Genomic DNA, 13,644 nt, shown 5'->3' on the forward strand with positions numbered 1-13,644 from the left:
CTTAATTCTGTCCATACTATGGCTTCTCATGAGGACAATGAGATGTTCTGGAATTCTAGCTTGAACATCTGGAGATTTCTTTTTTTTTTTTCCATGTAGAGCTCTAATTTGCATTGGATGATCCTAAGCATTATTTTCCTAGCATTTCCTAGCAATTAAAGTTATTGTATGATATATCAACAAAGATTCTCAGTCATCCAGGTAGAATTATCTGGAAGTTGAGTCATGGCAATTATATTTATGATGGTTGAAATGTCCCAGAGTCATGTGATCACCTTTTGTAACTTTGCGACAAGCAAAGTCAATTTCACTTAACTGTGGCAAGAAAGGTCGTAAAATAGGACAAAACTCATTTAATAACTGTCTTGCTTAGGAACGGAAATTTTGAGTTCAGTTGTGGTTATAAGTAGAGAACTACCTGAATATGTAAACCAATGATAGACACATCCTTATGACTTCAACTCTTTTTTAAATTTAATATTAGATTCACCTTGAATAAAAGTTATTACTTGACCTTAAGTCCACCAATCTGGCCTCACCATTGTTTCTTTTCTGAAAAAAGCTTCCTGAGAGGTCACTCAAGAGGTACCTTCATAGAGAATCTTGATTTATATTTATCTCAATACCTTAGGATATAAACGTCTTTGGTTTCTATGCCCGTTATCTTCTCATCCTCTCTGATATCTCTATTCAAATTTTCTAGCACTAATGTAAACAACTAGGAGATAAAAGACATCCTTGTCTTGTACCCTTTTGAATTTCACATAGTTTACTTAAATCTCCATTAATGATAATGTTTCCATGCTGTGATAAGTATATCACTTTGACCCCCTGGGATAAATTTCTCTCAAAAATCCATGTCTGACTGATGTCTTCCAAGCAGCTGGACACTGTTCTCCAGATTTCTTAGCATAGCTTGTGTACAACCATTACTGTGTCTTCTGTTGCTTGCATTATTTCAGTGAAATTCAGTCAGTTCCTGTAGGTTTCCAACTCAATAATGACCAGAGTGCTTGTCTTATTTCATTTTCTAGCACTAGAAGTTCTTGTAAGTAGGGAATATCTTTTAAGGTATGTTGGATGTTGAAATCTCTACTGCACAGTGTTTCAGTATACACCTTTCATCTGTCTTTGAATCAGTTACTAACTCTTGAGCATCCTTGAGTAAACTAATTCAAGGTTGAAATAATTTTGGGGTCATCATTATTGTATACGTAACATTAAAAAGACCAGCCAGTGGCATAGCAATTTTTCATAATCTAGAGCAGTGATGGTGTATTAAAGATGACAAGCCATGATGTTTCAGGTGACACGGCAGCATTCACTAACACCAAACAACAATTATTCTTAAAAGCATCCCTGTTCATTATGCAAGAATAATGCACAGCCTCGCACAGCCTCTGGAATTCTTGCAAGAGAGCCATGCTGTCACATGGTCTCTGTAGCCTCTAAAAACTGGTGCAAGAAAGGAGTGTGCTTTTGTGCAATTTTTGAAGGCTACAGAGATTGTGCAATAATGGGGCGTGCTTTCATGTGGCCTTCAGAACCTCCTCAAGGTTTTCAGTCTTTAAGCAGTTTCAGAGAATGCTCTTCCGCAGCCTCTGAAAACTGTGTGAAAGGACATCCCATCCTTGTGCAATTTTCAGAGGCTCTGGAGGCCATGTGAGAGCACAGCCTTGGATAAGCAGCTGGGGCTGTCTACAGAAACAGAACACAGCCTGAAGATAAGCAGTGCATGACAGATCCTGGGGATCACGAACATGATTGGGCTGTATTTTTTATTTTTAAAAATGAAAATGTACAGAATTATTTTTCTTTTGTTTGGGCAGGGGTGGTGGTGACGATGATATGCCAGCAGACTCAGATTGGGCATTTTCTGGATTTTTGATGTGTCAACCATCATTGTTCTAAAATCTTCCTGGTTGTGTTGAACTGCAGTTCACACAGTTATGGGAGTAGTCGTCCACTTCTTTTGGAGGCTATCATGTCGTGCTTAATCTGCTTAATATCTTAGTATTTCATGGATTTTATCTGCTTCAGATAAACACTAAGAGAGTTGTGAGCATTTCATTTAAACCCAAATAATAAACTTCTACTCTGTTTGGAAGTTTTCTTCTATAGTGCAAAATGATTAAAAATAAAGGTGTTGGTGCTATTTGATTTCTTAAGGTGTTTTCTAGCACCACCACCACCACCACCCTTATGTGAATTGAATTGAGAAATAAAAGCAACATTTGCTTTTCTTTGTCACAAGCCAGCAATCTTAGGAAACAAGCTGGCAGAGGCTAGTAGTCTATAAACTGGATCAATGGATGCAAGCTTCTGCTTCATAAATCAGGGGCTTGTTTATTAAAGAGTGATCATTCACTACAAGCAAACATCTGTCTTTCTGTGATTGATCTTCGTTTCTTTTTCTTTTTTGAGAGGGGTGGAAGACATCCTTCTTGGAGTATAATTAGGAATGGAAAAGCTTTAAAGAATTTTCTCATCCTTTCTGTAACTGATGTTTATTATATATTTACAGTCTTTGTAAACTGCCTCAATGGTGAGACTCTGGATAGTTTACAGCAAGGCAAGAAACAAGAAAATAATAAAAACAGTAACATTAAACAACCCATATATTGCATATATTAAGGTGACCACCCATAGTCACAGCTAATTAGAGGCATCATACCACTAAAACATTTTAATTGCTTTTTGAAAAACAATTTATACATTTCTTTTTTATTGCATTTCAGAAAAGGTATTAAAAAAAACAAAAAAGGGGAGGGGAAAATGCAAAATTGGGAGTGCAGTTGATAAGAGAAAGAGCTACAAAAAGAGTAAATTTCAACTTCCTTCAGTACAGATACAAACAGAAAACACAGTGACCTTTTGAACTAAATTAAATCATAACGTACGATACTTCTAGAATCAATAAACATATCTAGTCATCAAATCTGAAAGCTAAAGTTTCATTTCTTTTCATTTCACATAAAAAGTCCAAGAATTGTTTCCAGGTAGCAATGAAAATAAAGTTTTTTTTCTCTAATGGAAGCAATCAATTTTGCCATCTTCAACTCCATTAGTTTCACCATCCATTCATCCATTGTGGGTAACTGTAGGTCTTTCCATCGCTGTGCATAAAGAATTGCTGCTGTTATTGCATATAAAAACAAAATTCCATGTTTTCTTTTCAAACTGTTTATCCATCAAACCTAAAAGAAAAGCCTCAGGCTTCATTTTTACATTCAGTGTAAGAATTCTTTGAATTAAAATACATGTCTTATTCCAATAATTCTTAGCTTTCTACATTTCCACAAAAGATGATAAAAAGTACTTTCATATTGTTTACATTTCCAACATACATTTGACACTCCTATATACATCTTTGGCAATTTATCAAGTATTAAGTGCCAACAATCCATCATCTTGTAAAAAGTCTTTTTCTAATTATAATTCACTGTAAATTTTAATCCTTTACTTCACCTATTTTCCCATTGATCCAACATTGTATTATAACCAAAACTTTTTTCCCCATTTAATCATAGCAATTAACACAATCAAATTATTCCTTCCACAACAGAATTTTGAGGACGATTGAATCTTCTCTAGAAAAAAACAAAAGCCTTTTGCCCATTGCTTTCCTTTGAAGTAACAGGTTCTTCACACTGCATTTTACTTTAAAAAAGAAAGAAAGAAAGAAATCTTGTTATAGAAAAAAAAAATCTGCAATCTCCAGCCAAAATTAAGGTCATTTGGTAATAAATGTTGTTCTAATGTGACTCTAGAAGTACTCCCTAATTGTGCTACTTAATTTAACTAAATTTAAGAAAGAAATAGTGTATGTTTTGAGAAAAGAGAGATGATCTTGGTTTCCGAATATGTTTTTTATCCTTACAGTGTGATGGGAGTGAGTCTCTATCCGGTACTACCCTGAGTCAAAGATCTCGACCTGGAAGTGACCTCAACAACAGCTCTATGCAATCTCCTGCTCACCTGAAGGTCCAACGGAGTATATCAGCCAATCAGAAACAGCGTCGGTTCAGTGAACATGGTGGGGATGGCATTCAACCAAGTAAAGTAGCAGGATATAATTTTAAGTTGTGTTCTCTTTCCTGGGGGCTTGGCAGCAACACCTTCCTGAACATTGCTTAACACATCATGGTGCTTTTATCATGTGAGCTGTCTGTATAAATATAATTTGGTTACTGGAGAGATGTAGTTTTCATTTGCATTTCTTTTTATGTCTGTAGCTATTTTAACACTGAAGAAAGCAAATTGGTCTGTATTCATAATTATTTCTCCTGGCATATACTTCTTGTTTGAGCTTTTTCCACAGATTTTCAATAATACTCAAACCAGGGGCATTACTAAACTTTTATCTTTCTTTTTATAAATGCTTTATGATTGGAATTAAATTTTGGATTTTGGTTGCTGAAATATCCATCTTTTTTCAGTATTGATCTCTGTAGTGATATGGACTAAGTTTTTACTTTCCCAGACTTGAATATTATTGAAAATTTCTAGGGAGATCTCAAATATGCAATATATGTAAAGAGACCTAGGCTGTCATTGAGCTAGAAGAGTTCTAAAAGGAACAAAAAAATTCCAAAAATAGCCCCTTTTCTTTCTGGTTATAGGAAACATTTGAAAACCATTATTCCTACCAAAGAAAATGTATCCAAATATATTCATTTGCCATATTCACTGTTCTTTTATTTTGAATCTGTAAGGGTTACTTTCTTACAAAAAAAAAGTAAGTACTTGTTCACATTTGCAAGAAGTTTCCATGTTTAACTTTGTATCTCAGAAGATGGTTGAAACGTAAAATTTAACAAGCAGTATCAAACTTTGGATGTGCAAATATTTTCTTTCTCAAACACACTTGCCATGGGAATTGCAGAAAAGAAAAAAAGAGAATGAAGATGATTAAGGGGTACAAGCATTGTGGCACTTATAAATTTGTGAAGCTGTTTGAATTTTTAATATTTCTACATAAATATGTCCTAAAACATTATCTGTTTTTTACACAAATCCTAAAACTAGATAAAGAGAACTTAATTAAACAAATGAGTCAAATCAAACCAGTGGTCTTCCGGGTGCGCTTCAAGGTTTTGGTTACTATCTTTAGAGCGCTCCATGGCTCAGGACCAGGGTACTTACGAGACCGCCTCCTGCCACCAATAGCCTCTCACCGACCAATTCGCTCCCATAGAGAGGGACTCCTCAGCGTGCCGTCGGCCAAACAATGTTGACTGACGGCCCCCAGGGGGAGAGCCTTTTCTGTGGGGGCACCTACCATCTGGAACGGGCTTCCCCCGGAGTTACGAAACATCCAAGATTTACGCATATTCCGCCGTGCCCTGAAAACATTTCTATTCCAACAAGCTGGTCTGGCCTAACTCTCCCTTTTTAATTGGCTTTTAAACTGGCTTTTAAATTGGGTTTTAAACCTCTTTAGATAAATTTGGAGGTTTTTTAATCTTTGAGCCTAAATTACTTAATCTGTTTCTTAATAGTTTTTAACTTCTATATGTATTTGTATTTATTATGGCTGTTCACCGCCCTGAGTCCTTCGGGAGTAGGGCGGTATACAAATATGAAAAATAAATAAATAAATAAATAAATAAATAAATAAATAAATAAATAAATAAATAAATAAATAAATCCATTAAACTTGTTTATTTATTTATTGAGGAAAATTATTCAAAGCTACATATTTGATCTTACTGCTCATATGTGGTAAAATGTGTAATATACACACATGCTTGAAATGGTACTAGAGGGTGCTAGTTTGGAAATTATTTCCCCTATCAGCTATGTTCATATTAGAGAAAATATATATATATGAAACAAGCAATTAGTGAGCTCAATCTTTAAAAACATTGGACCGGAATATGTTTGAATTTGCTGCCCTTTTCTATCTCATTTTCATTTCTGCAATTATGCAATGTACTTCTTGGATCTGTATTGTTCCATTGAATTTTGAAATTAAAATTGAACCCTAAATATAGCAAAGTATGTCTTACATTTGTGTATTAACTTAGAGAAAATGTATTTGAAAATAAATAAATGATAAAAAAGATAAATTCCTAAAAGTAAGTACAGTATCTTAGATTTTAAAACATGTTAGGAGTGAGTTTCTTTATGTTTGGGATCCTTGCAGAACTTTGAAAAATTTATTTTGTACATAAGTGTATCAAATTGATAATTAAAGAACTGCTGTTACTAATGTATTATTTTGGCATTTCTATGAAAATGGTTAGATGTAATTAAAAAATTCCCTTACTGTAAGTCTATAAATGGAGTAACAGCCATTAATATTTTGGGAAGTTTATGTATAAAGATTAGAGCTTCCCTCGGGGAAGGGGTGCTTCTATAAAAGTACTCAAGTCAGTAAAAAAAAAAAAAAATTAAAATTTGCTTTCAGGTAAAATCTGTGTGAAATAGAATAGCTCTTGTCTTATTTATATTAGTTTGCCGTACTTGTATTTCAGTAAATCTAAATACTTACCAAACTAACTGAAGGTGCCACATGATGTTTTCTTGGTTTCATAGTTGGCCCATCCATCCCTCCTGCTGTCTCATATTCGAAAAGAGCTCAGGCAAACAGTGTGGAGAGTGAATATAAAGAAGAATGGGATAAAGAAATGTCACGGAAATTGAGCAGCACAACAGTTGGGTCCAAAAGTGAAGTGACAGCAAGTCCATTGGTAGGCCCCGAAAGAAAAAAATCAACAGTTGTTCCAAGTGTAAGTGAATTTTTTTATTCATTTGTTCTATCAGATATCTCTGTAGCACAGGAGTGTCAAACTCATGGCCCTTGAGCTAGATGCGTCATGTGGTGATCACGCCCACGTCCAGTTTAGCGAAGGGGGAAAATGTTGCAATACGTCATGTGAAGACTTGTCATTGTGAGTTTGACACCCCTGCTGTAGCACATAACATAAGCATAGAGTCCCTTGGGAGTTGGGTAGCATAGAAATGCGACAAAAAAAATAATAAATAAATAACAAGTCTTTATAATTATTGTTTAATATTTTATGTGAATGGTTTGATGGGAGCATATAAAATTAAGCAAGACTTTGAAAATCCAAGTAGTAAGAATATCTGAGTAGCAAAAATAATTGTGTCAATTTGGATTATTGAGGGATTTAGAGGTGAATTTATATTTTGGCATCTCTCAACTAATCCTGAAAAGAAGACAGTATCCATGGAGGAAAAGTTCTATGGTTATCAGTTGGAATCTGATCTCTCATTGTCCTTGTTGCTCAAGATCTCACCTTCCCATCCTTCCAATTTTGCTTCCAGACAATTCTGCTGAATTTATTGCTTTTATTTATTTATCCTTTATTTTGAATCAAATGCCTTATTGCTTTGGAAGTGGGGGGAGAACCCTATTTATATAGCAGAATTGAAAGTTTATACTATCATTTCTTGATATTAAAATATCTGCATTGTGATTTATAACATCATCAGCCATTGTGCCAATTTATGCTTAAGTGTAAGTGTACTAAGTGTGAAATAATGCTATAGATTTCTTTTCAGAAATACTTATAGCTATGCTTTGTTTGTAGTAATGTGGAACAGTTGATAGCTATAGGAGGATATTGTGTACTGAAATGCTACAGCTGTGATTTAAACAGATGACTTAGAAGTGAGCAATCTTTACCTTGTGGGCTCCTTGGTGCTCTCTGAGCTTACTTTCCCCCCCCCCCCCAGACATTTCATTATCAAACTAGGTAACATCATAAATGCTAGAAGAGCTTTGTTTTCGTTTTATATATTAGTGCCGTGATGGCGAACCTATGGCACGCATGCCCGAAGTGGCACACGGAGCCATGTCGCCTGGCACACGTGGTGTCGCCCGTTCCTTTTCCGGGTTTCTGGTGCGCATACATGCACGACGATCAGCTGGCCGGTGCACATGCTCATGCAGGAAAATGGAAGACCAGCTCTTCTAGTTTCCGGCACTGCCGCATGCAAAAAAGACCAGCTGATCATTGCATGCGCATGCACATGCACGCCAGAAACCCGGAAGAGTAGCTGGCTGAAACTGGAGGTTCAGTAGCTGAAATCGGAAGTTCATTTTTGGGCACATGCATGCACCTTGGGCAGCTCCTCTTCCGGGTTGTAGCTCAAACGTGCTCATGCAAAGTGCGTGCGCGGGCTCCCTTATCAGCACCTGGTGCCGAAAAGGTTCGCCATCACTATACTAGTGGTTTGCCCTGTCAGTGTTGGTGAGAGTGGACTTTGTGGTTCCTTGATTAGGCTGTTGTTTACTGCTAGCTTGTTTTTCTGCATTGGTAGTTCCTTGATTAGGGTATTGTTTATTTCTTGATGGTTGGTCTAGTGTTAATCTCGTTGTTAACATTACATTACAGTTCTCATGCAGACCCCCACTAACATAATAAGAGCTGCACTCAGGCCTTTATGCCCAAGGATGGATATTGGGCCTTTTGGAGACCTTGTTCAGACCCATTTTTGAATTGGAGAATTTCCCCCTCCTCCCCAGCATAACTACCTAAACCCTGGCCATCAGATCAAGTCTTTGCTGTGGTTTATGCCATCATTTGTGCTGATGTTGCATTCTACTCTGAATGCAAACTATAGCTTATATGTAGAGACTAATTAAAAGTGTGAATAGTCATTGAGGCCTATTATTAGGAAATAATTGCAGCAGCTATTGCCAGAGACTATAAAGAATTTGTATTTCCCTTCAGGACTCTGTTCATCATTACTATCACTTTGCATTTGAAATCTTAATAATAAGAGCTTGTTCTTTTCATATAATGCCAAAGCTTTTGACTTCTTAAACAGAAGGGACATTTCTCTTGTCTATGAGCATGATAACATCCTATAAACTTAGACTTTTTCATCCTGCCATTATTTAACTTGTATTTATGTGTAAATCTGTCTCCACCTCTCCTCTAGAACAATATGTTTTCTGGAACTAGCATGACACGGAGGAATACCTATGTCTGTGAACGTTCTACAGATCGCTATTCTGCTATTCAGAATGGGAAAGACAACAGGTACTAAACCTCATCTCCCCATAATCAAAGATCTCCTAATTATTCACATTCAACATAATGCAGTATGCTTGGGAACAAATCATTTAAGCAGGTTCTGCAGGAAAATGGAAACTAAGAAAAGCCCAATTAGCCTCAAACAGCCTTCTTCTGATGTTACTTCCATTATTCCTGAACAGAACTAATATTAGAACCCATTTGGTCTGTGAATTTCTATGTACAACTGCTGCTACATGAGCATTATAAATACATAAGCCATACATCAATGATTAACACTGTAACTGTGGGCTGTAATTGCTGTTGGTCCCTTTGTTGTCCTTGCTGAATGCTGTCAACTGAATGCACAGGTCAGCGTGGCAAATGCCAGCAAAAATTAAATTGCTGCTTTTTCAAAACACTCCCCTTGATTTATTTACTAAGTTAGCTGGAATGCTAAACCTGCAAAGATTATTTGCACGCTTCTTGTCATTCCTCCATAGAAGCGTTGTATCCTCCCTTGTTCATTTCTTCTACATATGCCTTCCTTAATTATGTTTCTACTAATTGCCTCTATCTCTCCCCTCCACCCTTGAGTTTTCTAAACAGACCAAAGTGCAAAACCTCTTCTTGCTTTTCCTATTTAATGCTACCCTAATAGCTCCATGGGATTGACACATTTTTTCATTTAGTGGTTTGTGGAAATTGCAACTACTAGAAAGAACCTTCAAATAAGCAGACAAGGGAAAAAATAAAATAGAGAAAACACAGCAAGGAAGATAGGTGGGTCCTATGCCTTCTGAATGAGCCATGAATTCAGGCAGAGTATTATAACTTCTTGAAACTGGTGCAACCTTCGCTGATTAAATAAAAATAAAATATTAATCTTTCCTCCTTACCCTATGACAATTAGCCACATACTCCTTCCTTCAGTCCTAGGAAGGATTATATGTTGGCTTTTGAGTATAGTTAATTTCAGAAACAAACCAAAACAAAGATTTTATAGATACTTTTAGGGTATCTTTCCTCAACATAGTTATCTTTCAGATATTTTGGATTTACAACTTCCAGAATTACTAGCCGCCACTGTTAAAACCCTATATTAGCTGATAATTCTGGATGTTGTACAAAGTCATCTGGATAGAGGTAGAAGAAAAACGTAAATTTCTTAAATTCTGACATTATAAAAACATAGGTAGCAGAAATATCCCTCTGAACAAACAGTTCTTTTTGGGTGCTCTGAAATCAATTGATTTCATTTGCAATGAAGTCTAGATGTGGCTTCTTTCAGAATGACTAACAGATTAATTTAAAACACTGCTAGTAGCTTAGTAGTGGTCAGGATCTGTGAATGATGTGATAGACCTAAGCTGTGCCAAAGAGTGCAAAGCATTTATTCTGGTTGATCAAGGAAGTCAACCATAATTATTTTTCCTAATTAGACAGGCACATATATTAGTTAGGGTAGGGAATGATTCTCCTTTATTGGTGTACTTTTCTAAATCTACTAAGTGGATCTTAATATGCTTCTGCTTCTTCCATCACCAAATCTAAAAATACTATGTTTTTTCCTTGATAGATACATAAAGGATGTCACTAGTGAAAAGATTCATGGTTGGGGTTTTTTTTTGGTTTTTTTTTTGTTTTTGTGGAGGAGCAAGAAGAAGGTTATAAGCCATATTTGCTGTAGGGCAGCTGCCTTATTTCTGTAACTTGAACCAGTACAAACATTCGCTGCATTTCCTATTAGAAGCTGATGTTTATGTCTAGGCTTTAACCTTGTTTTTGAAGAAGAAGAAAAAGATATAACCTTCCTTTGGGAATTTTACATGTTACTACTTTGCTAGAGAATACCTTATTTCAAGATACTCCTCTAAACCTTTTTCTCCCTATAATAAAAGCCTAACAGAAATGTCTGCAAGTAGTACTCCTGCTGGCTCTGCGGTCTCTTCTGCCGTATCTGCACGACCTCGACATCAGAAGTCAATGTCAGCCTCTGGTCATCCTATAAAAGTTGCACTTCCAACTATCAAAGATGGCACTGAAGCTTATCGACCAAGGTATTTTTCAAAATATAATAATTATTTGCCTGGTCAGAAGTCTGTAAATAAGCATTATTAATTTTTTTAGAAATTTATTTATTTATTTATTTATTAGTTAGACTTCTATACTACTTCAAAGTGCTTTACAGCCCTCTCTAAGCGGTTTACAAAGTTAGCATATAGCATATTGCATATTAACATATTGCTCCCAACAATCTGGGTCCTCATTTTTCCAACCTCGAAAGGATGGAAGGCTGAGTCAACCTTGAGCCGGTGAGATTTGATCTGCTGGTCAGCTGAAGTAGCTGCAGTACTGCACTCTAACCACTGCGCCACCTCGGCTCATAATGATGCAGTAGGCAACACAATGTTGCTCTGAAATTTCTATTGCAGACCTACTTGGGGTTGAAGTGCCTAAGAGTGATCTCATGTGATGAGGGTGAAATGTTCTTGATCACTTGGTGGACAAAATGTGAAGATTGTTTTAAGGCAGAAGGTGATCCTACAGTATGGAAGAGTTTTCTGAGCTCAGAATGGAAAGCAGTTCATGAAATAAATGTGAAATGTGAAATCAGATGTAAAGTTATTGAAGGAAGTATACAGAGGACTCAGTAAACTGGAAAATGGAAATCTAAAGGGAGGATAAGAGAAGTAATTTTTTTCTGTGTGTGTTTTTAACATTACAACACTTCTGCTACTGGTTTTACTACTGTTTAATTACAAGAAGTTCTAAGAGACAAAACAAGCTAGGAAATACTATATTTTAAAGGATACATAAGAATTTGAATAATTTTCTGTTTTCAAATGCACTCCATGTTTGTGAAACCAATATTTTGCAAATATGACTGTACTTTTTCAAAAATATTTCTAAACTTAGTCTTTCAGTAGGTGTTATTTTTTTTAAAAAAACGCAATCTACATTTATTCAAAAGCATATAAGCTTTGTAATAAATTGAGAACACATGCCAATTTCAGCCTCAGCTTTAGTCCAGGGTAAGTTTGAGAGAGGTGCCAATCATAATGCAAGCATCCCTTGATTTGCTTCTTTCTTTTGCTTTTGCTTTTGCTTTTCAAACTTTCTTCTCCCTCTTCAGTAGCGCAACTCAGAGAGCACCTGCTGCTTCCCCATCTGCTCACAGTATTAGCACTGCCACTCCAGATAGAACCCGATTTCCTCGGGGGAGTTCAAGCCGAAGCACTTTCCATGGCGAGCAGCTACGGGAGAGGCGCAATGCCACTTACAATGGGCCCCCTGCTTCCCCATCGCACGAAACAGGGACATTTGCTCAAACTAGAAGGGGAACATCCACTGGCATTATAAGCAAGATAACTTCCAAATTTGTCCGCAGGTTAGTAAGAACCATTGTTTCCATTTCCAAGTTATTACAAACTGTGAAATAAGAGGCTAATTACTGTTAAAACTAAGCAGGTTTTATTCAAGTCAGTGCTTTGTTCTACAACTCCTTAGAAGCCCCATTGAAGCCCAAATGTTCTCAAGATTTGGGATGCAATAATTATGATTTTATTTGTTGATGCCATTACTAAAGAAACTTGGATATCTTGCATGACATGTAAAGTTTAGTATGGTATTGGCCAATGTATGTGAAAATGCTAATAGGCATGCTAGCATTTTAGACATTAAAAGCCAATTCTACCACAAGATTCCTACATGGATGTCATTTCAACAAGAGGAATTGTGGTGAGCATCTCTCTGTTTCGGCATGTCTACACTGCATGAATCTGGTATTCATGATTACTTATTTCAAAACTTAAGCTGATTTTCCAGATTCTTTGTATTTTAAGTAAAATTTTAAACATTGAAAATGTAGGCGTCATCTTTGTAAGCCTTATCTCTCATATACAGGACAAAATGCTTTACTGTCTGCTGCAGTACTTTAAGCACTAGCTAAAATGAACCTTTTCTCCTGAAAAGCAGACAATGTGAATTTAAATTAATGAATGCAGTCACTCAAAATTATAGGCCACAAAATACACTTTGTGAGTAGATTTTAAATCCCAAATCAATTATTATCTAGTTAAATGTTCCGAAAGTTAAAAGTAATTTCACTTTTTATTAATTGGTATTTTCAAAACAAGGTGTCACCTTGAGACAGTATTTTCTAAATGCATATATTATGAATCTTGTTTAAATGCCTTAAGTTGTAGAGGGAGTTCTACACTGACTGTTCTTTTCTACCACTTTTTTGTAGCTTTTGTAGCACTTTTCACTTCTGAAATACATTCTTTGATCACTTCAGTGCAGAACTTGGCCCATAGCATTTAACATTTATATTTCATACTTCACATTTAAGCTTCCTCAGGTATCTAGATATTTGTAACACAGATTCAAGGTCTTTGTTTTGAATTGTCATGATTGCAATTATTTGTTAACCCAGCCTTTTGATTTCTCATGTATAATAGATTGAGAAAGATCTTTCACTAACAAGTGTTCTTTAGTGATCAAATGGTTAGTGGCATCTGGAGTATCTGTTAGACATAGCATTAGATCACATGGCATATTTATGCTTTGATATCACAGAGAATAATTTATCTTAAAACACGCCCTAATTTATATATGGAACGTTCTGCATATATCAAACATGCAAAGTTTG

At 35.9% G+C, this 13,644-nt stretch overlaps 1 protein-coding gene across 7 annotated transcripts in view; it reads left to right on the forward strand.

The window, feature by feature from the left end:
• MARK1 (microtubule affinity regulating kinase 1) overlaps positions 1-13,644 on the forward strand; it is a 39,033-nt gene that overhangs the window by 20,446 nt on the left and 4,943 nt on the right. For 2 of the 7 annotated variants that reach the window (XM_070949137.1, XM_070949141.1), the window contains exons 9-13: positions 3,883-4,036; positions 6,541-6,734; positions 8,917-9,017; positions 10,892-11,050; positions 12,130-12,381. In XM_070949137.1, coding sequence (XP_070805238.1) covers positions 3,883-4,036; positions 6,541-6,734; positions 8,917-9,017; positions 10,892-11,050; positions 12,130-12,381 — 860 coding nt within the window. Of the gene's footprint in view, positions 1-3,882; positions 4,037-5,370; positions 5,374-6,540; positions 6,735-8,916; positions 9,018-10,891; positions 11,051-12,126; positions 12,398-12,458; positions 12,477-13,644 lie in introns of all 7 variants that reach the window. The other 5 variants (XM_070949151.1, XM_070949159.1, XM_070949145.1 and 2 more) reach the window with 4 other exon arrangements.

The sequence above is a fragment of the Pituophis catenifer genome, unplaced genomic scaffold (genome assembly GCF_029215685.1).
Source record: "Pituophis catenifer annectens isolate HBS135680 unplaced genomic scaffold, rPitCat1.0.hap2 SCAF_1, whole genome shotgun sequence".
Classification (NCBI taxonomy): domain Eukaryota; kingdom Metazoa; phylum Chordata; class Lepidosauria; order Squamata; family Colubridae; genus Pituophis; species Pituophis catenifer.